At 42.7% G+C, this 23,528-nt stretch overlaps 1 protein-coding gene across 1 annotated transcript; it reads left to right on the top strand.

Moving 5' to 3' along the window:
• Positions 1-7,463: 7,463 nt before the first annotated feature.
• LOC128929333 (uncharacterized) lies at positions 7,464-23,309 on the top strand. The gene is given in 11 exon segments (XM_078345034.1): positions 7,464-7,669; positions 10,631-10,911; positions 16,162-16,240; positions 18,371-18,662; positions 19,466-19,617; positions 21,228-21,649; positions 21,652-21,948; positions 21,951-22,522; positions 22,524-22,823; positions 22,825-22,996; positions 22,999-23,309. Coding segments are annotated over 11 exon segments (3,084 nt in total).
• Positions 23,310-23,528: the final 219 nt, after the last annotated feature.

The following is a 23,528-nucleotide window of genomic DNA, read 5'->3' as shown; positions in this document are numbered from 1 at the left end:
CTGGCCATCACCATCAGGACCATTCTTCTTCCTCTTCGGCTTTCACCACTCACTGCTTTCCATGTCTTGTCGCTGTAGCCCTTAAGAACTCCCAAATAGCCCTCTCTTCCTTACCATGTCTCTCACCGTTTAGCGCCTTTCATCTCCTAAAGGTGCCTTTCTTTCTTTCTTTCTTTCTTTCTTTCTTTCTTTCTTTCTTTCTTTCTTTCTTTCTTTCTTTCTTTCTCTTTCTTTCTTTCTTTCTTTCTTTCTTCTTTCTTTCTTTCCTTCTTTCTTTCTTCCTTTCTTTCTTTCCTTCTTTCTTTCCCTTCCTTCCTTCCTCCTTCCTTCCTTCCTCCTTCCTTCCTTCCTTCCTTCTTCCTTCCTTTCTTCCTTCCTCCTTTCTTCCTTTCTTCCTTCCTCCTTCCTTCCTTCCTTCCTTCCTTCCTTCCTTCCTTCCTTCCTTCCTTCTCTCCCTCCCTCCCTCCCTCCCTTCTTTCCTCTATCTCTTTCTCTCTTTCTCTCTCTCTCTCTCTCTCTCTTTCTCTCTTTCTCTCTTTCTCTCTTTCTCTCTTTCTCTCTTTCTCTCTTTCTCTCTTTCTTTCTTTCTTTCTTTCTTTCTTTCTTTCTTTCTTTCTTTCTTTCTTTCTTTCTTTCTTTCTTCTTTCCTGTTTGAGATGGAGTCTCACTCTGTTGTCCAGGCTGAAGGGCAGTGATGTGATCTCAGCTCACTGCAACTACTGTAACCTCCACCTCCCAGGCTCAGGTGACTCTCCTGCCTCAGCCTCCTGAGTAGTTGAAACTATAGATGTGCACCACCACACGTGGCTAGTTTTTGTATTTTTAGTAGAGACAGGGTTTCACCATGTTTGACAGGCTGTTCTCAAACTCCTGACCTCAATTGATCTTCATCCCAGCCTCTGGCTCTCCAGGACATCCTCATCTCCCGACTAGGACAAGCCAGGAGGCACAGCTGCACCACTTCCTGCTCCCAGCCCTCCACAGGCTTCCCCTCATTTGCATCAATGGAACAGTTCAGGGCAAGTTTGCACCCACACCAATCCACCTAATGTCCCACTTCTCCAACTGAGTCATTCCAAACAATTGCAACTCCCTGTTTGTCCCAAAGGTCCTCTGTGGTTTGTCACATGCCTGCCCCCACACAGCAGTGGGCATGTCAAAGGATAGAGTAAAATACAAGTGGAAACTCATAGGAGGCATTCTTTTTGGATGTCTGCACCCTGTGCAATGACCATTATTTAAACATTTAGACCTTCAAAATCAGCAATTCTGTAAGGAGCAGTCTAATATGATAGAATACGATACAAATGTTCCACTAATTTTCAAGCTAAAATATGAGACCTCACATACGTTTTGCTTACCAAAGGATGCTGTGGGCAGCGACTGAAAAACTTCAGAATTTTGTGTTCACTTCTCACTTCCATTAAGGTTATTTCAGGGGAAAATATTATTCTCAACCATATCATATGTTTCATGTCCTCTTCTCTGGCAGCTTGACAGACAGGACCCAGCACACCCCCTGCCCTCGTCTTAGTTTAGCGAGGCATCCCTCCATGTGGGCAGAGAGCAGTGTGGTCCCTGTCCATCAACACAGGTCTCCCTGACCCTCCCTTGTTTGCCTGTCTTTCCTCTATAAACTCTGGAGGTGGGGGTGGTGTCTTATTCGCTTCTGTGTTGTTAGAGCCCAGCTTGGTCCCCGACGTGATAAAAGACTGAATAATTATTAGTCAAAGTTAATGAGTTTCCAAAATACAGCATGTTTCATAAGAAAAATGACTGGATATCTCACTAACCTTTCTCTAGATTCTACCTCCGATTGTCCTCAATATGACTCTATCTGCAGCAAAGACCCCGAGACGCAGCCACATATATTGTCCTGGCTGTGTGGCCATGCTTGCTAATGCCACTTTGTGACTTATGGGTAGATGGCAAGAAAAACATTTTTAAATGTTTGAAATCAAAGTTTTAAATAGTGGTGCTATGAGTAAATAACTCAGTCTTTCAGCATGAGGACCCCAGGGTAGAGTGGTTCCTTGGAAAACATTTTGGGTTATGTTCAAGTTGTTTATTTTCCAAAAAAGATTAAAGTCAGCTCCTTGATTTCAGGCTCTGTTTAGACTCCAGAGACTTGCTGCACTCTTTGTTACCCGGAACTACACCCTTTTGAAGGCAACTTGCCAAAAAAAAAAAATCTTGTTTAATTTGTTTTTGTGGTTTTGTTTTGGAGAGTGGTATTTTTCCCCCTTTGTCCCATTTGAGTTACAATAGCTGCAACAGTGGCCAAGCTGATAAGAAGCAAAAACCTTGTAAAGGAACAAACCTTGAGAGAGAAAGGAAATTACCAAATAGAGAATTTTCATTCTCCTAAAATTAAAAACAGCCTAAATTAAAGCAACATGCTGGGAAACCTCCTCAGGTTGTTTTTCATAAGCTTTTAAAGACAGTAGAGAGATGATCCTGTAAACAGAGCAAAACAATCACCTTTCTTCACCCAATTCCCCTCACCAAGAGGAGCTCCTTCCTTCCAAGAACTGCCCTTCACCAGCAGGCTCAAGCCCAGATTGTTCTTCTGTTCTCTTTTCCTTTCAAGAGAGACATCAACAAAGTTGGTCATAAAATTACAGTGCTTGAAACAGAGCAGTTCAATGCAGACGTTGATAAGGAATTTTGGCTTCTTTTGAATGGAAGGTCTACAGGCTAGTTTGTTCTTATCTGGAGCTAGTGTGGGTAAGAACAGGACATAGAGTGGGGAGGGAAGGCCAGTGCGAAAGCGGATGCAGAAAATTCAGCCAATGAGCTGTACCTTTCTGGGACTCTTGTTAGAGCACTGGGCGTCCACGTGGGGAATTCTAGAGACAGTGTCCAAGAGCAGGCAGCCCTGTGGGATCTGGAGGGTCCCTTAATTCAAAGACTCTCCCTGCCTTCCATCTTCCCTTTCTTTCTTTTTTTTTTAGATGGAGTCTCACTCTGTTGCCCAGGCTGGAGTGTGGAATGCAGTGGCTTCATCGCTGCTCACTGCAGCCTCTGCCTCTCAGGTTCCAGTGATTCTCCTGCATCAGCCTCCAGGGAGCTGAGATTACAGGCAAGCATCACCACACCCGGCTAATTTTCATATTTTTAGTAGAGATAGGGGTTTCACCATGTTGGCCAGGCTAGTCTTGAACTTCTGACCTCAGGGGATCCACCTACCTCAACCTCCCAAAGTGCTGGGATTACAGGTGTGGGCCACCACGCCAGGCTCACGTTCCTTTTCTTGTTTAGATTACTTGAAAATAAGATCAAAATGCAAGAAAAGATTTATTTCTGTAAAAATCAGTCGCCTCAAGCAAATCAGAAGGTGTGCATATCAAGTTTCACCTTTTTTACTTTTCCACTGCCTTTAAACCCAAATGACAATGACATCATTGCCGAAGGCATCAGCTGAGCCTCTGTAGTAACATTGTCTCATTGCACCTCAAACCGTCTAAGTGTTTCATAAAAAAGATGCATTTTGACATTTTCTGTTGTTGCGGTTGCTTGATGCTCATTCAGCTTACATCACCACAGAAGAAGATGCAAAGGGATGGGTCCCAGCGCCACAGAAGGAAGGTGTCAGGTCCAGCTTAATAACCCTGAAATTCCGAAGTTCTTGCATCTCTTTTCAATTAGATAAAACTGAGAAACCATAATTAGTTTACAGAAATCCTTTTTAAATTAAGTATTAGTTTAAAAACATGGCTAAAGGGACCCATTTCCATGAAGACAACACTTAAGGTGATCTATTTTAGTCAACAAGCCTCCTAACTTTGTTTCTTCATGCGCTTAAAGACAACTGTCTAAACTCTAAACCTTGCAGCTAAGTTCTTTTTTTTTTTTTTTTGAGATGGAGTCTTGCTTTCTCATGCAGTGGCATGATCGTGGCTTCATGGCTTACTACAGCCTTCACCTTCTGGGTTCCAGCGATTCTTGTGCCCCAGCCCCCCAAGTAGCTGGGACTATAGGCACTCACCACCACGCCAGGCTAATTTTTGTATTTTTAGGAGAGACAGGGTTTCACCATGTTGCCCAGGCTGGTTTCGAACTCTTGACCTCAGGCGATCCCCACACCTCCCAAAATGCTGGGATTACTGGACAGCAGTCACCGCCCTGGTCCAACCTTGCAGCTAAATTTCAATAGGAACTTTCTTGTTTGTTTGTTGTGTTTGCTTTACTAATAGGGTTCTCTGAAAGTAGACTTAATTGTACCTTTGTAGGTCACTCCTCCATACAAAAGGCGGGATCATCTGGAAACAAAAACTCCTTAGCTTTCATTTTATTTGTAATCACAAACTGCAGCCTTGCGAAAGGAAAACAGCTTTATCTTTTCAGACAAAACAAACTGGCCAGGAATATGTTTCCAGTGACTAGGCTGTCCTCTGAATCATGTGATGAGGAGATTATTATTTTCTATACTTTTTGATGTACTAAATTATTTGCCAGAATAATATCTGTGTTGGATGTGACTAACTCAAGGTGTTATTATTTCTTTTTTTTTTTTTTTTTCTGGTGGCCAGACACTAGAGCTATTAGGCAAAAGTGCCAATCTTCAGCCACCCGAATCAAAATATGAAAGGTGGAATCTTAGCAGAGTGATCACGTCCAGTCTTGCTAATTGAGGTTGGGGTCGTGGGGAGTCTGTTGTGGAGGATCATGGCGTGCACATGACTCTGTGTCAGTGTTCCCTGCAGTGTTCTCCCCAGTGACGAGAAAAGACGGGACAGGAAGGATTTTGCCAGGTCCTTGGAAGGGCTTAAGGTCCCTAAAACTAGTCAAAATATGTTATGTTCCATGGAGTAATTAGGGTAAACATCCAATTAAGACATTTTTTGCCAGAAGTAAGGGAGCACTTTTTCTCAGTCTCAGTGTATCACCAAAGCAGGACGTGAATCAAAAACACAATCCCAGAAAAAGACGGACTGTGGTCTTGCAAAGGTTGGAGAAACAGCTGTAGAGAAGTCTGTTCCAATAATGGCTGAATCTGGGGCAGGAAAGTCCTTCTTTCTGTCAGGGTAATGTTTTGTTTTAAGCATTTACCTTCATATAGGAAAACATCACTCTTAAAAAATTGATACTACATAACTGGTACAATTAGGAAGCATTTCAAAATATTTTTTTTTAAGTAGCATTAAATAATCAGCTGATACTTGTTCGGAATTAGCCATGGCTGGCAATTCACCTTCACTGAAAGTTCTGAGTTACTTTTAATGTAAGCAACTAATGTGGCAGCTGTTGAATTATCAACACAATGCCAAAAAAGAAACACCTTCTAGAAGGTATGCCTTGCAAATGTAATCTTATTATATTAACTGACAAAATCGTAAGTAATAAGTAGAATAAATGTTAAATAGTTACATTCATGAGTGAGTTTAAGGCATTCACAATCCAGTATTTGTATGAAAGAAACTGATAATAAAGAAAACCATGTTTCCTTAATGAAATTGGTATTCTTTGAACATGTTACTGAGAAGATTTAAACAGAAACTCATATTTTAAATATACTTTTAAAGTGATCTGTAATTACACAGGAGAACAAAGCATTGTAAAAGCCAACATCTTGTCCTAGAAACAAAATGTCTGCTACATCATTGCTTAGAACTTAACATAATTAATACCTATGACCTCAATTCTGCAAAGTATTATTATTTCTATTTTGCCTATAGGGAAGTGCTTTGTAAAAACTCATTTATAACACCAGGAGTGGCTATGCATTATTGAAAACTGAGTCAGAAGTAGCTTGCCTAAGGCCACTCATAATAACTGGACCAGAAAGAAGAAAAATCCAGAAGCACTAGACTATTCATGGTTTTTTCTAATTTTGTTTTTTCTAATTTTAATAATATTCTTCTGTGACTTAGCTAAGATTACCCACAGTCAAGCCTTTGCTATCAAATTTGCACCTACTCTCTAACCATAAAAATACGGACTATGGGTTGGTTAGGAAAGAATATCATGAGAAAAAAAACTATAATTTCAGCAATATGCTTCAAAGTCTATAATTTTACATGCCAGGATAATGGGAAAGATAAAGGCTGATCATGAATGGTCTTGAACTGGAAACTAAAAATTATGGGTCTTTATTAAGAATAAGATAATTTTAAATGTTTCTGTTTATTCATTTATTTTATTTTTTTGAGACAGAGTCTTCCTCTCTCGCCTAGGCTGGAGTGCAGTGGATCTCGGCTCATGGCAACTTCTGTCTCCTAAGTTCAATCAATTCTCCTGCCTCAGCCTCCTGAGTAGCTGGGATTATAGGTGCCCACCACCACGCCCAGCTGATTTTTGTATTTTCAGTGGAGACAAGGTTTCACCATGTTGGCCAGGCTGGTCTCAAACTCCTGACCTCAGGAGATCCAAGCACCATGCCTGGCTAATTTTGTATTTTTTGTAGAGATGGGGTTTCTCCATGTTGGTCAGGCTGGTCTTGAACGCCCGACCCACCTCGGCCTCCCAGAGTGCTGGGATAACAGGTGTGAGCCACCACACCTGGTTGCCATATTACTTTTAATAGTTCCTAGTCATATTCTATTCACTGATACAGGATTATAGATATATGTGTCTGATACAAGACCATTAAAACCTGGACTACAAAACGTTAAGGAAAAGCCCAGCTCAAACACACCTCTATTGAAATGCCCTCACCAAACTAACACCTAACTATTAAATTGTTACTGTGTGTTGGGCACCCTCCTTGGTGGGTCATACTTCTAAATCCTCATCACATCACTGTAAGGTAGGCACATTCTCCTATTTAGAGAAAGAAACCAAGTACTAGAGAGGGTAGGTGACTCATCCAAGGTCATACACTGCTAAGAAGCTGAGCTGAAATCTTAACTTTGTCCGGCCCCAAAGACGTCTTTCTATTACATGGTTTCCTCATTGAGCATCTGCAGCTTGCAAGACATTATCTTTCATAAAAACCGCAAGGGTTGCACAGATAACAGTTTAGACTGCTGCTCTAAATAAACATAAAAAGTTAAGGAGTCGCTCTGCCAAGATGCAATCCAAATGAAAATAAGAGCTGTGTTTCAGAATTCTGAATATTAGAATTGTCACGTCAGTGACCTGTAGTTGTGCCAAGTGTTTGCAATGGAGGAGGTAAAATACTATCACCTCCACATAAATGTATCTGTCTGCCTGGAGCCGCCTAAATTAAAAATACATTAAACACCTCCTTTGACTTACATTAGTCTAACATTTTTCTGGTTGTGTTTAGAAACCTCACAAGGGAGATCTTTGCTCTCCCGTGCAGATAGAGAGTTACAGTTTTAATGAAACTCCTTCCGTATAAAAGCCTTGCCTTTGTAGCTGCTTCCGGCTTCCCCATCACGTTTGATGACTGCCTGCTCACAGCAGGCCAGCAGGGTACGTTTCTGCATGCGTCTGCTCAGACAATTTAATTTACTAAAATGAAGGTTACCTAAGGAACACTAACTCCCTTTCGCTGCATGAAGCGAAGAGATTTTGTGTCACTGTGCCAGGAGGGAGAAAACAAAAAAACAGAAAATTTGCCAGACGCATCCTGGTACGGCAGGAATGTAAGCAGAGAGGAGCAGGAAATGCGACTGGATGGTCACAACAAATGTGCCCTGGTGGCTGCAGGCTTCAAAGGGCAGCGGCTCCAGGGACTCAAGGAGGCAGGGGGGCCGCTTCTGTTTGATTCTTTCACTTTTGTTTCTAATTTAAGCTTTCTTCTTTTCAGTCTGACTCTCTCATTCTTTTAATGTCCCCCTTTCATTGTCTCTTTTCTCTTTCTTCTTTCTTTCCACAGTTTTCACTTTTAAACACAAATAACGTATTGTTAAAAAAAAAGTTTAAAGAATAAAAAATTAAGTTACAAAAAAGGAAATTACCCTTTTATGCTTTCTTCTCCTTTTTAGTCCATAGAAATATATCGGTTTTACATCTTTAGGGGTTGTAGGAACTATAAAACGTCGATAAGCTTGTGATCCGCTTTTACGCTCAGCCTTCTTTTGTGAACACTTTCTCTTTCCCATAACATTATTTTGTTGTCTTAATAATGATGTCATACGTATGGCAGTCACATGCCTCTCACTCTTTCTTGCCCCCTTCCTTTTTGCATGCTCAAAACTCTCTAATTTAATCTCTGCTACAGCTGGGTGTTCCATTAACCCTGCTGGGAGGTGGTGAAAAATTCTAGTGTAACTTTGATCTAGCTGTGTTTTAAAGCTGATTTTTAACTCCCCCAAATAAAGTACACCTATTTCTATTCGCAAGCTACTGGGGGGTATTTTGAAAAGTATCAGTGGTAATCAGTGGTAAACATAAAACCATGACAATCTTCACCTTAAACGATATTTGACTGCCCACAGACAGTTACTATTTCTTGCCCACAAAATGATTCTAGGCAGAAGTTAATAAGGGTTATGGTTCGTTATGTGTGGTCAGATATATAAAATGTGGTCTCTGAATGTGTGATGCCAGTCATTTTAAAAGCTTTTGCCATTTCTCAAACTTTCTCTCTGCTTTCATGCTGCTCATGACAAAATTCAACTCTAGTTTTTCTTATCTGTGGAAATGTTTCTGTTTTCAATTCTTGAATAATTTTCTTCGTTAAACGACACTGTATATTTATTTGTACAACTTGGTTGGAAACAGAAGACCAAACAAGAATAAACTGGACCTTGATAAGCATTTTATCTCCTCCTCTCATCATGAACCAGTATTTCCTGTGTTTCTGTGTGCCATGCCATGCCATGCTATCTAATAATGCTCTCACATTTCGCCTGATATTGTGAGTGAACCCAAGACACAAGTTGTTCTATTCTTATGGCAATGAAATATAAACCAAGAAAATAAGCAGGAACATTATAGTTAAAGCCCTGCAATCTCTGATCCATGAAGACAGGTTTCTAGTGGGGAAAAATAGCCAACTCATGCACCAGGCATATAATTTATTTCTTATTGTATTTTGTTTTATTTCCCAGGACTAACCCTCAACCCTGTAATAAACACATTATGTAATTTCCTACAATCTGTACCCCCAAGTGAAAAGTAGATACAGTAATATAAGTAACCAGAAACACAAGTTGCATTGAAAAAGTGTCCCATTGCCCCATTTAACTGTTCCAAAATGAAAGCATTACTAGAAAATAGGAATGTGATACTACTTGATTTTTCTTTTTCTTTCTTTCTTTCTCTCTTTCTTTCTTTCTTTCTTTCTTTTTTTCTTTCTTTCTTTTTCTTTCTCTCTCTTTCTTTTTCTTTCTTTCTCTCTCTCTCTCTCTCTCTCCCTTCCTTCCTTCCTTCCTTCCTTCCTTCCTTCCTTCCTTCCTTCCTTCCTTCCTTCCTTCCTTCCTTCTAGATAGAGTCTTGCTTTGTCACCCAGGCTGGAGTACAGTGGCATGATGATCTTGGCTCACTGCAACCTCCGCTTCCTGGGTTCAAAGGATTCTCCAGCCTCAGCCTCCTGAGTAGCTGAAATTACAGGCATGTGCCACCATGCCTGGCTAATTTTTGTATTTTTAGTAGAGATGGGGTTTTGTCATGTTGCTCAGGTTGGTCTTGAACTCCTGAGCTCAAAGTGATCTGTCCACCTTTGCCTCCAAAAGTGCTGAGATTACAGGCGTGAGCCACCACGCCTGACCTACTTAAGATTTTTCAAGATAAAATAATCACTTTCATGTAAGCATAAAATGAACACAGTAAGGTTTTTATTTAACTCACTAACATAAGAGGAAACCAATAAGATGTTAAAACCAGTTCAAAAATAATTTAAAGAGTAGATATATATGTGGGCAATCAGTAATGCCAAAATGAATTCACTATTAGACACAAAATGAATTAATGTCCATAGGGAAATAAAATGCAGTATTTGGATCATTTTATCTATAAGATAGAAATCAGCTATATTTCTGCTGAATAAAATTCACTTGCTTTGCTGTCAACAAGAATCATTTGCACTAATACCTTAACTTCCACCTCTGAAGAGTTTTAAAATGGCCTAGTCCATACAAAGGCAAGGACATGTCCAAAGTCCTTTAAACTCAGTGCCCAGAGAGCTAGCTAAACCTACACTGTTCAATACCATACCTGCTAGTTACATACGGCTATTTAAAGTTAAATTCAGTAGGCCAGAAGCGGTGGCTCATGCCTGCAATCCCAGCACTTTGGGAGGCCAAGGCGGGCAGATCACCTGAGGTCAAGAGTTCGAGAACAGCCTGACCAACATAGTGAAACCCCGTCTCTATTGAAAATACAGAAAACTAGCCAGGTGTGGTGGCACACACTTATAGTCCCAGCTACTTGGGAGGTTGAGGCAGGGGAATCGTTGAACCTGGGAGGCAGAGGTTGAGGTGAGCAGAGATCACGCCACTGTACTCTATCCTGGATGACAGAGTGATACTCTGTCTCAAAAAAAAAAGTAAAATTAATTAAAATTAAAACAGGCTTTGCAGATGCTGCCAACACTGGGCGCCCCTTATTACTAGCCATGGTCAACCCCACCATGTTCTGTGACGTCACTGTTGAAGGCAAGTTCTTGGGCCATCTCCTTCAAGCTGTTTGCAGACAAGGTTCCAAAGAGAGCAGAAAACTTTCCTTTTCTGCGCACTGGAGAGAAAGGATTTGGTTGTGAGGGTTCCTGCTTTCACAGAATTATTCCAGGGTTTATGTGTCAGGGTGGTGACTTCACATGTCATAATGGCACTAGTGGCAAGTCCATCTACAGGGAGAAATGTGATGACGAGAACTGTATCTTAAAACAGACAGGTCCTGGCATCTTGTCCATGGCAAATGCTGGACCCAGCACAAAAGCTTCCCAGTTCTTTGTCTGCACTGCCAAGGCTGAGTGGTTTGGGAAGGCGAAAGAAGGCACGATTATTGTGGAGGCCACGGAGAGCTGTGGGTCCAGCAATGGGAAGACCAAAAAGGATGGTGACTCTGGGCAACTCTAATATGTTTGGCTTGTGTTCACCTTCACCACCAGACCATTCCTTCTGCAGCTGGAGAGCACCCTGCACCCCATTTGCGCACAGGAGCCTGTCATCTTTGCACTCTCGCTCAAGTTCCCTGTGGGTTTCATGTTTTCCTTATTCCCTTCCATGCCTCGCTGGATTGCAGAGTTACTTTTATAATTATGAAACAGAAACTGAATAACAATCGGCAAAGAAGAAAATCGGTTCCTCAGTGACCATAGCCACACTTCAAATGCCCAGAAACCACTTGTGCCTAGTGGCTCCCTTACTGGACAGGTCAGAGGCAGAACCTGTCCAAGATTACAGAAAGTTCTATTCAACAGCACTGCATAAAACAACAGCCAATTCCCCATTAAAAGGATACCCAGTAATGCCCTCTGCCCATTTCCAAGTCTGATTCTTTTTCCTGATGAAACAAAATAAGCAATGACAGTAATGCTATGGAGTAGAGATGCTGAAGGAATAATGGCTAGTATTTATTGAATGCCAATGATATGCCAGGCGTTGTGTAAGACAGTTTATCTAAATTACCTAAGTGGGTTTCCACAATTTCTATATATTATCTAATTGAGTCCTCACAATAACTTGGCCCCACTTACTAGTTCAGGAGAGGCTCAAAGGGATTAAAGTAATTTGAGGCTTCATAATCTAGACATTATTTAATGAAGCCTCACAGTAACTACACTTACTAGTTGGTGACTCAGATACTCAAAGAGATTTAAATACTTTGCTGAAGACCATGCAACTATTAAGGGGTTGAACTAGTATTTGATCTCATATAGGGTGCAGATAACAAGTATAACTAATAAAAACACATCTGGCCGGGCGCGGTGGCTCACGCCTATAATCTGAGCACTTTGGGAGGCCGAAGCGGGTGGATCACGATGTCAAGAGATTGAGACCATCCTGGTCAACATGGTGAAACCCCGTCTCTACTAAAAATGCAAAAATTAGCTGGGTGTGGTGGCGTTCACCTGTAGTCCCAGCTACTCAGGAGGCTGAGGCAGGAGAATTGCCTGAACCCAGGATGCGGAGGTTGCGGTGAGCGGAGATTGTGCCATTGCACTCCAGCCTGGGGAACAAGAGCGAAACTCTGTCTCAAAAAAAAAAAAAAAGAAAAAAACACACCTAAGAAACCGAACTTCCCAGGTCTACTTAAGCCACTTTGTCCCACTAGAGTATAACCTGGTGGCCTGGCTACTGCGGGAGAATGTGAGAAGTGTTAATCCCAGCCTTTTCTCTCTCTCTCTCTCTTTAAATTATTGTTATTTCCGTAGGTTATTGGGGAACAGGTGGTGTTTGGTTACATGAGTAGGTTCTTTAGTGGTGACTTGTGAGATTTTGGTTGCATCCATCACCCAAGCACTGTACACTGCACCCAATTTGTGGTCTTTTATCCCTCACCCCCTTCCTATCCTTTCCCCCGAGGAGTCCCTTGTCTCATTCTTATGCCTTTGCATCTGCATAGCTTAGCTCCCGCTTATGAGTGAGAACATACGATGTTTGGTTTCCCATTCTTGAGTCACTTCACTTAGAATAATAGTTTCCAGTCTTATACAGGTTGCTGCAAACACCATTAATTCCTTTCTTTTAAGGGCTGAGTAGTATTCCATTGGCTATATATACCACAGTTTCTTTATCCACTCATTGGTCAATGGGTATTTGGGTTGATCCCACATTTTTGCAATTACAAATTGTTCACCCTTCTCTTGCATCCAAGGCTGTTGCTGAACCCAGCCCAGGCTATACTGTGTTCAGTCGATCGTATTGTAACACTTACGCCATTGTGGTATATTCCTCATGAAGTCTCTCTGTCTCCAGTTAGACCTTGAATTACTCCAAGGTAGAATTAGAGAAAAAATCCACTGACTTACATCCCACTGCCTACTACACAGCTTTTCAGTAATGTACTGATGGGTTCTGGACGCAGTACCCCAGTGTATGGCACCCTGGCATAATGAGTATCTTAAGCTGAAGGAAACTGAGAGAGCTGCAGAAGCCAGAAGAGTTCTCTGACCTTCTCTTGCCCCTACTGTCATGCAGCAGGTCATAAAACTAGCTAGCCTTTCCTTAAAGTACCCAGAGGAAAAGAATGTTCTTATTCTCAAAGACACAATGACACCTACAAGAATCTGAACAAACAGGTCTAAGTTCCCCCTTCGTTACCAGCAGGTCACACCTTTTGTCTTCCGGTCATACTTCTGTGTGACAGAAGTCCATACAAACACACTGTTCCCCTTTCCTTTGGGTTTTCCTTTTTAAGGAATCTCGTGTGTATAAAACAATAGATAAAGTTGTACGCTTTCCTCTTTTAATCTTTGTTTTGTTATTGGGAATTTCATCCATGACTCTTGTCCTGGATGGACAACATTTTCCTCTGCAACGTTTGCTAATAATATAATCTCTTCTATTTGTATATGCCGGCCTCCTGACATCACTCCACCATCTCCCAGGTTGCCCCACACCAATATTAGTCACAGATGGCTGGTGTGAGCGTTGAAAATAGGCATCTTTCCTTTGCAACCTTGGGTTCATGGCTGAGGCCCCAATAACGAAAGGCAGATTAACAAGAGAAAAACGTACAGGTTGATTTAAGCACTACATGACATGGGTGTCTGCATAAAAAAATGAAGACTGAAAATAAGCAGGTAAATATCTTATGTTTGATAAAGAGTAGACAGTTGTGGAGCACTATGATTGGACCAACAGTGTGTGACCTAATGGTAATAAACTAGGAGAACATTAGCAAGACCTGTTTGTTCAGATTTTTCTCTATGTCATTGTGTTTTCAAACACAAAAACATTTCTTTCGTCCAGGTGTACACGGGCACCCCTCACATGAAGATCTTTTGACTTGCTTCAGGGGAGAAAGGCAGGAGAAAAATCAAAGAGATTTTCCAGGTTTATAGTTTGCTTCAAGGAAGAAGGGTGAGGGTGAGAAAGACGCTGAGTAGCAGAAGGGTGAGAAAGACCCTTTTGCTACTGCTGTTTTCTCAAATGCCAAGGTGCTATATTTTGGGGTGGTATGTCCTTAACTTTATCTCTGGACAATTTGCTAGGTGTGTAATCCTTGCTTCTACTACTATTTTATTTTTGCAGCTGTTGGAAAATATGGTAGCACCAAATGATGAACAGGCATCAAATAGACCATCTCCATCATTGCAGGTCACGAAGCTGTGAGATTTGGAGGAAACTAGTAAAGTTCTTTAGGGCTTAGTTTTTGTTTGTAAGCTATGGAGAAAAATCAAACCTATATTATAAAGTTTGCTGAAGAACTTAATGAGAAAAAGCTTAATACAATGTAAGTTGTATAGATCCAAGAAACATGATCTACTAATGTTATTCTGAGTCAAAAAATGGATATTACTATAATTTCATAGTTTTTTCAATATTTGAATTATTATAACTTCTTTTTTTTAAAGAATACAGGTCGACATGAAGAACTTATTTTCAAGACTTTTAAACAACAGAAAATTTAGCTAGCCAGGCAGGGTGGCTCACACCTATATTTCCAGTACTTTGGGAGGCAGAGGTGGATGGATCACCTGAGGTCAGGAGTTTGAAACCAGCCTGGCCAACATGGTGAAACCCCATTACTACTAAATATATAAAAAATTAACTGGACATGGTGGCACATGCCTGTAATCCCAGCTACTCGTGTTGTTAAGAACAAACTATTCCTCTTCAAAGGGTTTCAGTTTCTTGTTCTTTGTTTTATTCTAAAAAAGTAATCTTACCCATTCATCTATCAGTCCTCCCTATCTCTGCTGGGACCAAACACATCCAAGCATTTCCCATCACCTATGTAATCGTCCTTCCCCTCAAAAGCCTACCCTTGCTCACTTGATGATGTCAAAAGTGCCCAACTGAAATGAGCCTGGATTGTGCGGTCTCACCCCAGCCCTCGGGGGGAGGACACAGGAACAGGGGTCTGCGTTAGGGATAAAAGCTGCTGCTCTCCTTTGTTCTGGGTGCTCTCCCTTGCCTCTGCTTTGCATGTAGGAGGACCCTTCTATAGAAGTAAATTGCCACGTTGAGATAACTGTTGCCTGAGTGTTGGTTCTACTTTGTGCCACTGAGCACTTTTATCTCCAACAATCTGGGGGCTCATTCAGGATTCCCATTCTTCTCCGAGAAAGGAGTCTCTGGTCTTCTCCTAGGGGAGACGCATCCCACTGCCTCATTGCAGTGGCCTCGGAGGCTAAAGATCGAGACCCCACCCACTGTGACAAATAAACCCAGACTCTCACAAACGTGGGAAGGAAAGACTTGCCTCCAGAAACACCGCAGTGACAAGGTAACTCTGTGCAGACCAAGGTGAGAAAAGCCACGAGGATGGCGAAGTATTTCCTTGGTGGTCAGGATATCTTGGAGGTTGAAAGAGTATGAATGGTAAAAGGCACTGGTGCTATGTGGAGTGAGTGAGTCCAATCTGAGGTTCCATGGTTGCCTCATAGGCTACTGGGGGCCGCTTGTAGGAATCCCGACGTTGTGGGTTTTGTAGTCCTGCCAATGCTAAGAGGAACCTAATTTTCCTCTGGGGAAGTGGCCAGGGTAGACAAAGTAAGAGAAGGGTGCAGGGAACCTCCAGGTGGGGGCTGAATGATGGGCGAGAAATCTTTAGTATGAAAGACTGAGCCTCAGCAAACCTTGGAGGACAGAAAAGGCAAGCAAGAGACCTCTAGTAAACAGAGGCTGAGCCACACCCACGCTCAAAGAACCATCCAAAAACCTCCAAGAGGGGAAACACCCCTAGTACAACAGGGAGAGGTAAAGACAGGGATAGACAGATCTCCTCATATAGTCCTTTAGGTCTCATGTGAAAACATTGGAAGGAAAATGAAAGGACTGGGCATAAGAAGAAGCAACAGATGATAAAATATTGTTTCATTTGGATCAAGGAAGCCACCCTCAAACCTGCTGTCTTCTGGCCAAAATTCAGATCTAATGAGGATTGGGTCTATCAATTTTTAATTCAATATGTGAATGACAAAAGTCCAGTCTTGCAGGAAGAAATAGACTATCCTCTCTGCTGGAGAAAAGGACCTGTTCTCTTTTCCCTAAAGAATGCAGGCAAAGGATCTGATTTCACACTCTCCAAAGTAGGTGTGATGAGACCAACTCCTAGGCAGAAGGATCCCAACACTTGGGACTCTCTAAACTACCTTCCCCCACTCAACTCCCCCTCCTTGATCTATCCCCTCCCCAGGCAGCTCCCCAGGCAGCTGCTACAGCCCTGGACCCAGTCCCAGACCCTTCTATTCCGATTATTCCTCCCCCTTATCACCGTAACCCTTGGGAATTACTGCCACTCATGAGTCTGCTCCTTGTCAGCCTAAGTATCCTCCCCTAGAGGGACTGCAACATGAAGTAGAGCAATACAAAAAGGACATTCAAAATCTTCCTTTCCCCTCTGTTTCCAAGGAGTCAACTCCCGCTCTCTTCCTTTAAGAGAGGTGCCCTAGAGAGGAGAAACTATTGGCTCTGTAAATGCTCCTTCGACTAGTTCAGAAAGTTGAGATTTAAAGAAAGAATTTAGGCCACTGCTAGATGACTCATACAGGGTAGCAGACCAAATCAATCAATTCCTAGATCCTCAGTGGTATAGCTGGGGCCAGATTAATGTCCTTCCTGGGTATCCTCTTCTCAGGGGAAGACAGCGGGATGATTTGCAGAGCTGCTATGACAATTTTGGAGCGTGAACACCCTCCTGGCTAAAGTGTTCCCACAGCGAACCACAAATTCCTGGCCCAAGATCCTCAATGGGATAATAACAATGCAGTCCACTGAGAAAACATGAAAGATCTTAGGGAAATGATAATTAAAGGAATTCGGGAATCAGTGCCCCGAGCTCAGAATCTTTCCTGAGCATTTGACACACAACGGGAAAAAGATGGTGGCCCCGTGATATTTTTAGAAAGACTAAGACAATAAATGGGGAAATATGCAGATTTAGATCCAGAATTTTGTCACTAATAGCTGGCCAGACATTGCAAAGAAGTTGCAAAAACTAGAAAACTGGAAAAACCAGTCCATGGAGGAACTCTTAGGGGAGGCTCAAAAAGTACACGCAAGGAGGGGTGGAGAAAGCAAAAGCAAAAGGCGAAGACCTGCTGGTAGAATGCGCCAGAGGTCAGGTTTAAGCCTACATCTGCCAGGCCTTGCTGAAAATATGCACCAGGAGGGCCCCAGAACTTAGAGACCTGTAGAGAGGGAAAGCAAACCCAGTCCCCTAAGACTCTGAAAACTGAAAAGAGAGAGAAGTGCTACAGATGTGAACCATTAGGTCACTTCAAAAAAGAATGTCCTGAGTGGAGAAAGGAAAAAGAAACAATCCCACTCATGGAATTTAAAGAATAGGGAAGTCAGTGGCTCTGCCTCTTCTCTCTTGAGTCCCACCAAGAGCCCTTGATTAATTTCAAGGTGGGACCCAAACATAAGTTTGTTACCTTCTTAATAGACTCAGGGCTTCACTGCTCCTCTGTTTGTTTTGTGCCCTCTACTATAAATTGTTCAGTGGAAGAACTTCAAGATTTAGGAGTCACAGGGGAAGGATTTAAATCCAAAGTCTTAGAAGAAACAGAAGTCAGACACGAAACCCAAACAACAAGCGTTAAATTTTCGCTACTCCCTGAGGCTGGGACAAACTTGTTAGGGAGAGACCTGACGTTAAAGTTAGGTATGGGGTTGCGTGTAAGCACAGAATGATTCTTCACTTATTAAACCTGCTTACTACAGCAGAGGAAAACTGCATCAATCCTAATGTGTCATCAAGGGAGGGAAGTTGAGGGAAGCTTCAGGTCCCTCCAATTCACATACAGTTAAACATTCCCAGGGAAATAGTGAGGAGAAAACAATAACCAATTCCCTCAGAAGGCAGACTGGGTTTGTTGTTGTTGTTGTTGTTGTTGTTGTTGTTTTGTTTTTTTGTTTGTTTGTTTTGAGACGGAGTTTTGATCATTACCCAGGCTGGAGTACAATGGCGCAATCTCAGCTCACCGCAACCTCCGCCTCCTGGGTTCAGGCAATTCTCCTGCCTCAGCCTCCTGAGTAGCTGGGATTACAGGCACTCGCCACCACGCCCAGCTATTTCTTTGTATTTTTAGTAGAGACGGGGTTTCACCATATTGACCAGGATGGTCTCGATCTGATGACCTCGTGATCCACCCGCCTCTGCCTCCCTAAATGCTGGGATTACAGGCGTGAGCCACTGCGCCCGGCCCAGACTAGGTTTAAAGCCTGTAATTGAGAGCCTTATTGGAGATGGGCTACTTGAACCCTGAACGTCTTCCTGTAACACCCCTGTATTAACGGAAAGAAGTCAGATAGGTTACACTGCCTCATGCAAGATCTTCGAGCCTCTAATCAGATTATCAGAACTACTCATTTCGTGTTCCCAATCCATATGCTATTCTCAGCAAAGTTCCATATGACCGTCAGTGGTTTACAGTAACAGATCTGAAAGATGCCTTCTGGGCATGTCCTTCAGCTGAAGATAGTTGGGATATATTTGCTTTTGAGTGGGAGGATTCTCACTCAGGGCAAAAACAACAGTACCACTGGACAGTCTCGCCCCGAGGATTTAAAGATTCTCCTAACTTGTTTGGCCAAATTCTTGAGCAAGTGTCAGAAAAGATGAGTAACCGAAAGTGTATCCATATGCTCCAGGATGTAGATGATACACCAATGATAGGGAAAGCTGTGGAACAAGTATCTGGCTTTTCCATCAGTCTTCTCGGCTGTCTTTGTGGAACAAGTATCTGGCTTTTCCATCAGCCTTCTCGGCCATCTTTGTGGAGGAGGACTACAGGTATCAAAAGGAATGCTCCAATTTGTAGAACCTGAAGTCGAGTATGTAGAGCATTTAGTAAGTGCAGGCAAGCAGAGAACAGGACCTGAACAAACTGAGGGAGTTGTGTCTTTGCCCCTACCTAGCACCAAACAAGAGCTCAGGAAGTTTCTAGGACTAGTTGGATAGTGCCACTCATGGATTGATTCATATGCCCTCAAAACCAAGCCTTTATATTCTAAGCTTACTCAACACAAACCTGATCTCCTCTCTTGGGATGATGAGGAAGCCTACCAATTTGAGAAACTGAAACATTCACTCATAACTGCTCCTGTTTGAGCCTTACCATCCCTAGAGCTGCCATTTCACCTTTTCATTGATGTAAGGAAAGGGATAGCATTTGAGGGTGTTTACTCAAGAGCACGGGGGCCATAAGCAGCCTGTGGTCTTTTTATCCAAAGTCTTAGACCCAGTGGCTTGTGGATGGCCTGAATGTATCCTGGCTGTAGCAGCTACTGCTCTGCTGGTTGAAGAAAGGAGAAAAAAATTAACCTTTGGGGGAAAATTAATTGTAAGCACACCCCAGCAAGTTAGGACTACATTAAACCAAAAAGCAGGAAGGTGGCTCACAGACTCAAGAGTTGTAAAGTATGAAGCTATTTTGCTGGAAAGAGATGACCTCACTCTCACTACTGACAGTGCCCTTAACCCTTCTGCTTTCCAGATTGGGAATCCAAACCCCAACGATTCTGAACATTATTCCTTAGATCACATCAATCACCATGCTAAAGTCAGACTTGATCTAAGAAAACTGTTTTTAAAGACAGGTCATCATCTTTTTATTGATGGCTTTTCCCAAGTAATTGAGGGAAAAAGGTATAATGGATATTCAGTTGTAGATGGGGAGGAACTTGTCAAAATAGAATCTGGAAGATTGTTGGGTACAACAATGGTCTGCTCAAACTTGTGAATTATTTGCATTAAATCAGGCTCTAGAATATTTACAAAAGCAAGAAGGTATCATCTACACTGACTCCAAATATGCCTTCGGAGTAATACATACTTTTGGGAAAATTTGGACGGAGCGAGGCCAGGACTTTGTCCAACAGTAAAGGCAGGGACCTTGTCCACAGAGAAATAATTAGTCAAGGTGAAACCCCGTCTCTACTAAAAATACAAAAATTAGCTGGGCACGGTGGCGCATGCCTGTAGTCCCAGCTACTCGGGAGGCTGAGGCACAAGAATTGCCTGAACCCAGGAGGCGGAGGTTGCAGTGAGCTGAGATTGCGCCATTGCACTCCAGCCTGGGTGACAAGAGCGAAACTCCATCTCAAAAAAAAAAAGAAAAAAAGAGAAAGAAAGTTTATGGCTACCAGAAGAGATAGCCATGGTGCACGTCCCTGGTCATCAAAAAGGTGCCACTTTTCAAAGCCAAGGGAGTAACCTTGCTGATCAAATTGCAAAGCAAGCTGCTACCTCTCAAAAGCACCTGTCTTCCACCTGACTCCCTGTCTGTTTCCCCCAGCTGCAGTTCTTATCGTTTCTCCCACCGAAAGGAAAAAGCTAGAAAAGCTAGGAGCTGAAGAAAACTCAGAAGGGAAGTGGGTGTTGCCAGATCAGAGGGAAATATTCTCCAAACCACTCATGAGAGAAGTCCTGGCCCAACTACATTAAAGAATTCACTGAGGACCTCAAGCTATGTGTGATGCGGTTCCCAGAGTCTATGGGTATATAGGAATTTATACTTCAGCAAAACAAGTTGTGGGCGGCTGCCTAATATGTAAAAGAACTAATACACAAGCCGTAAGGAAACAACCTTTTCGGGGCAGAAGCCCAGGATTAAGGCCATTCCACAGCATTCAAGTTGGCTGTACTGAAATGAGCCTACTAGGTCACTTTAAATACTTAATAGTAACAGTAGACCACCTCCCTCAACATAGCACCTTGGTTTGGACTAGTAGAAAACATTGACTCAGACAATGGGACTCATTTTACTACAAATAGTATTAAAGGGCTTACTCGAGGTTGAGAAATCAGTGGGAATATCATACCCCTGGCATCCATCCTCATCGGGAAGAACAGAAAGAACAAATCAGACCTTAAAGAATCATCTGAGTTAATTTTAGAAACGCAGTTGCCCTGGACTAAGTACCTCCCCATTGCTCTACTCAGGATTCAAACTGCCCCTTGAAGACATTGGCCTATCCCCTTATGAAATGCTCTATGGACTGCTGTACTTAAGTTCCACTCATGATATTCCCACTCTTGAGACCAAAGATCGATTCCTTAGGAGCTACATATTTGGTCTATCTTCTACCTTATCTTCCCTTAGGACTAAAGGTCTCTTGGCGCAAACCCGCCTCTTGAGTTTCCAGTACATCAGCACTGGCCTGAAGACTCCGTCCTCATGAAGAGCTGGAAAGAAGAAAAACTTGAACCATCCTGGGAGGAACCATATCTAGTTCTCCTAACGACTGAAATGGCAGTCTGAACCACCGAGAGAAGACAGACCCATCACACCTGAGTCAAGAAAATGCTGCCACCTCCACCGTCGAGGGTCACTGTCCCAGGGGAAAACCCAACCAAACGAAAGCTAAGAAAAATTTAACTCTCTTTCATCTGTTCTGTTACTCCTTCTCTCCCTGTTCTGTTGCTGGCCGCCTCGTTACTAACGTAAGCAGATGTGACTCACCTCAGATCAGTACCTCTGATGCTTGTTTAGTTGTGCCTTGTGGGGACGTCCTAAACCAGAGACAGCTTGCAGCAGCAGAGAAATACCCCTGCACCTCCATAACAGATGCTTCTAAATTGTTCCGGTACCTGTTTTGTCATACTTGGGAGTATGTCGTTTGGACCACTCAAGGTCAACGCTGGGTCCCTTCGGAAGATTTTCCACCAGCAGTTCTAAAGCCCATTTTACCAAAGGAAGTGCCCCTCCCAATTGTCAACATAACCAGTGTAACCCAGTGCAAATTTCCATCACCATCCCCACTCTCTGAGATTCCTTCCCCATCCTAAACCATTTCTGTGGTATGGGAGAAGATATTACCAGGAAAAGATCCAATAGGGTTTTCGAGTTGCACCTCATTGCACCCCCATCCCTCACATCCCCACCTCTATCCTCTTCTCAACCTGCTAACCAGACTGTCATCTCATTACCACCTAATGACAGAACCAAAATGGCTATTGTAGACTCTAAAAATTTAAAACAACATTGGCAATTGAGACAGGATATCAGGATGCAAATGCCTGGATGGAATGGATTGAATATCGTGTTCACACTCTAAACAAAAGTGACTGTTACGCTTTTGTGCCCGGTAGACCAGAGGCCCAAGTTGTCCCCTTTCCATTTGGATGGTCTTCTGACCAACAGGGCATGAGCTGTGTGGTGGCTCCTTTCCAGGACCCCAGAGTCTGGGGTAATGAATTCTGTCGAATTTGCTCTTTGCTATTCCCTGAAGTTCAACACCCTGTGGTGCAGCCCCTGAGAGCCATCCATCCTCCATCTCCTGAGGCTAACTTTACTTCATGTCTCTCATGACAGGGAGAGAATTTGGCGTCTCTTGGAGACTTAAAGGGATGCAGTGAGCTTAAGTCTTTCCAAGAGCTTACCAACCAGTCTGCCCTTGTTCATCCCTGAGCTGATGTGTGCTGGTATTGTGGTGGACCCCTACTGGACACTCTGACAAGTAACTGGAGTGGCACTTGCACTCTAATCCACTTGGCCATCCCTTTCACCCTGGCATTTCATCAACCAGAGAAAGGGAAAACACAACACCTGTAAAACAAGAGAGGCCCCTCGTGGCTCTTTCGACTCTCATGTTTATATAGATGCAATTGGAGTCCCATGGGGGTTACCTGATAGATTCAAAGCCTGAGACCAAAGAGCTGCAGGACTTGAATCATTATTTCCATGGGTAACTATTAATAAAAATGTAGACTGGATACATTACATTTATTATAACCAGGAGCAATTTATTAATTGTACTAGGAATGCTGTGAAAGGAGTAGCCGAACAATGAGGGCCCACTAGCCAGATGGCTTGGGAAAACAGAATGGCCCTAGATAAGATATCAGCAGAAAAAACGTGGAGTTTGTGTTATGATAGGAACCCAGTGTTGCACCCTCATTCCCAACCATACAGCCCCTGTTGGAACAATTGCAAAAGCTTTACAAGGTCTATAATCAAATGAATTAGCCACAAATTCTGGAATAAATGACCCCTTCAAAGGATGGTTTGGAAAATGGTTTGGTAAATGAAAGGACTCATGGCCTCTATTGTTACTTCTTTTGCAATCACAGTAACTGTGCTTATTCTTGTTGGATGCTTTATCATACCCTGAGTTCATGAACTAGTCCAAGGACTTACAGAAACAGCTGTTACCAAAACCTTCCCCAGTTCTTCCCTATCTTATACTGATAGATTCTTTCTCCTAGAAGAACAACAAAGCTGAGTCATGTTAGATAAGTTTGAAGAGGAAAATGTATCCATTCAAGAAGGGGAAATTGTTTTTAAGAGCAAACAGTTCCTTTTCAAAGGAACTAACAGCTGCTCTCCTCTGTTCTAGGCCTTCTCCTTTGCCTCAGCCTTGTGTGCCAGAGACACCCTCCTATAGAAGTAAATTGCCTTGCTGAGAACACTTTTGCCTGAGTGTTGGTTCTACTTTGCAGCACTGAGCACTTTTATCACCAATACTTGGGAGGCTGAGGCAGGATAATTCAACCTGGGAGGTGGAAGTTGCAGTGAGCTGAGATTGCACCATTGTACTCCAGCCTGGGCAACAAGA

This window comes from Callithrix jacchus, chromosome 1 (genome assembly GCF_049354715.1).
Source record: "Callithrix jacchus isolate 240 chromosome 1, calJac240_pri, whole genome shotgun sequence".
NCBI lineage: Eukaryota > Metazoa > Chordata > Mammalia > Primates > Cebidae > Callithrix > Callithrix jacchus.
This window is presented reverse-complemented; position numbering and strand designations above follow the sequence as displayed.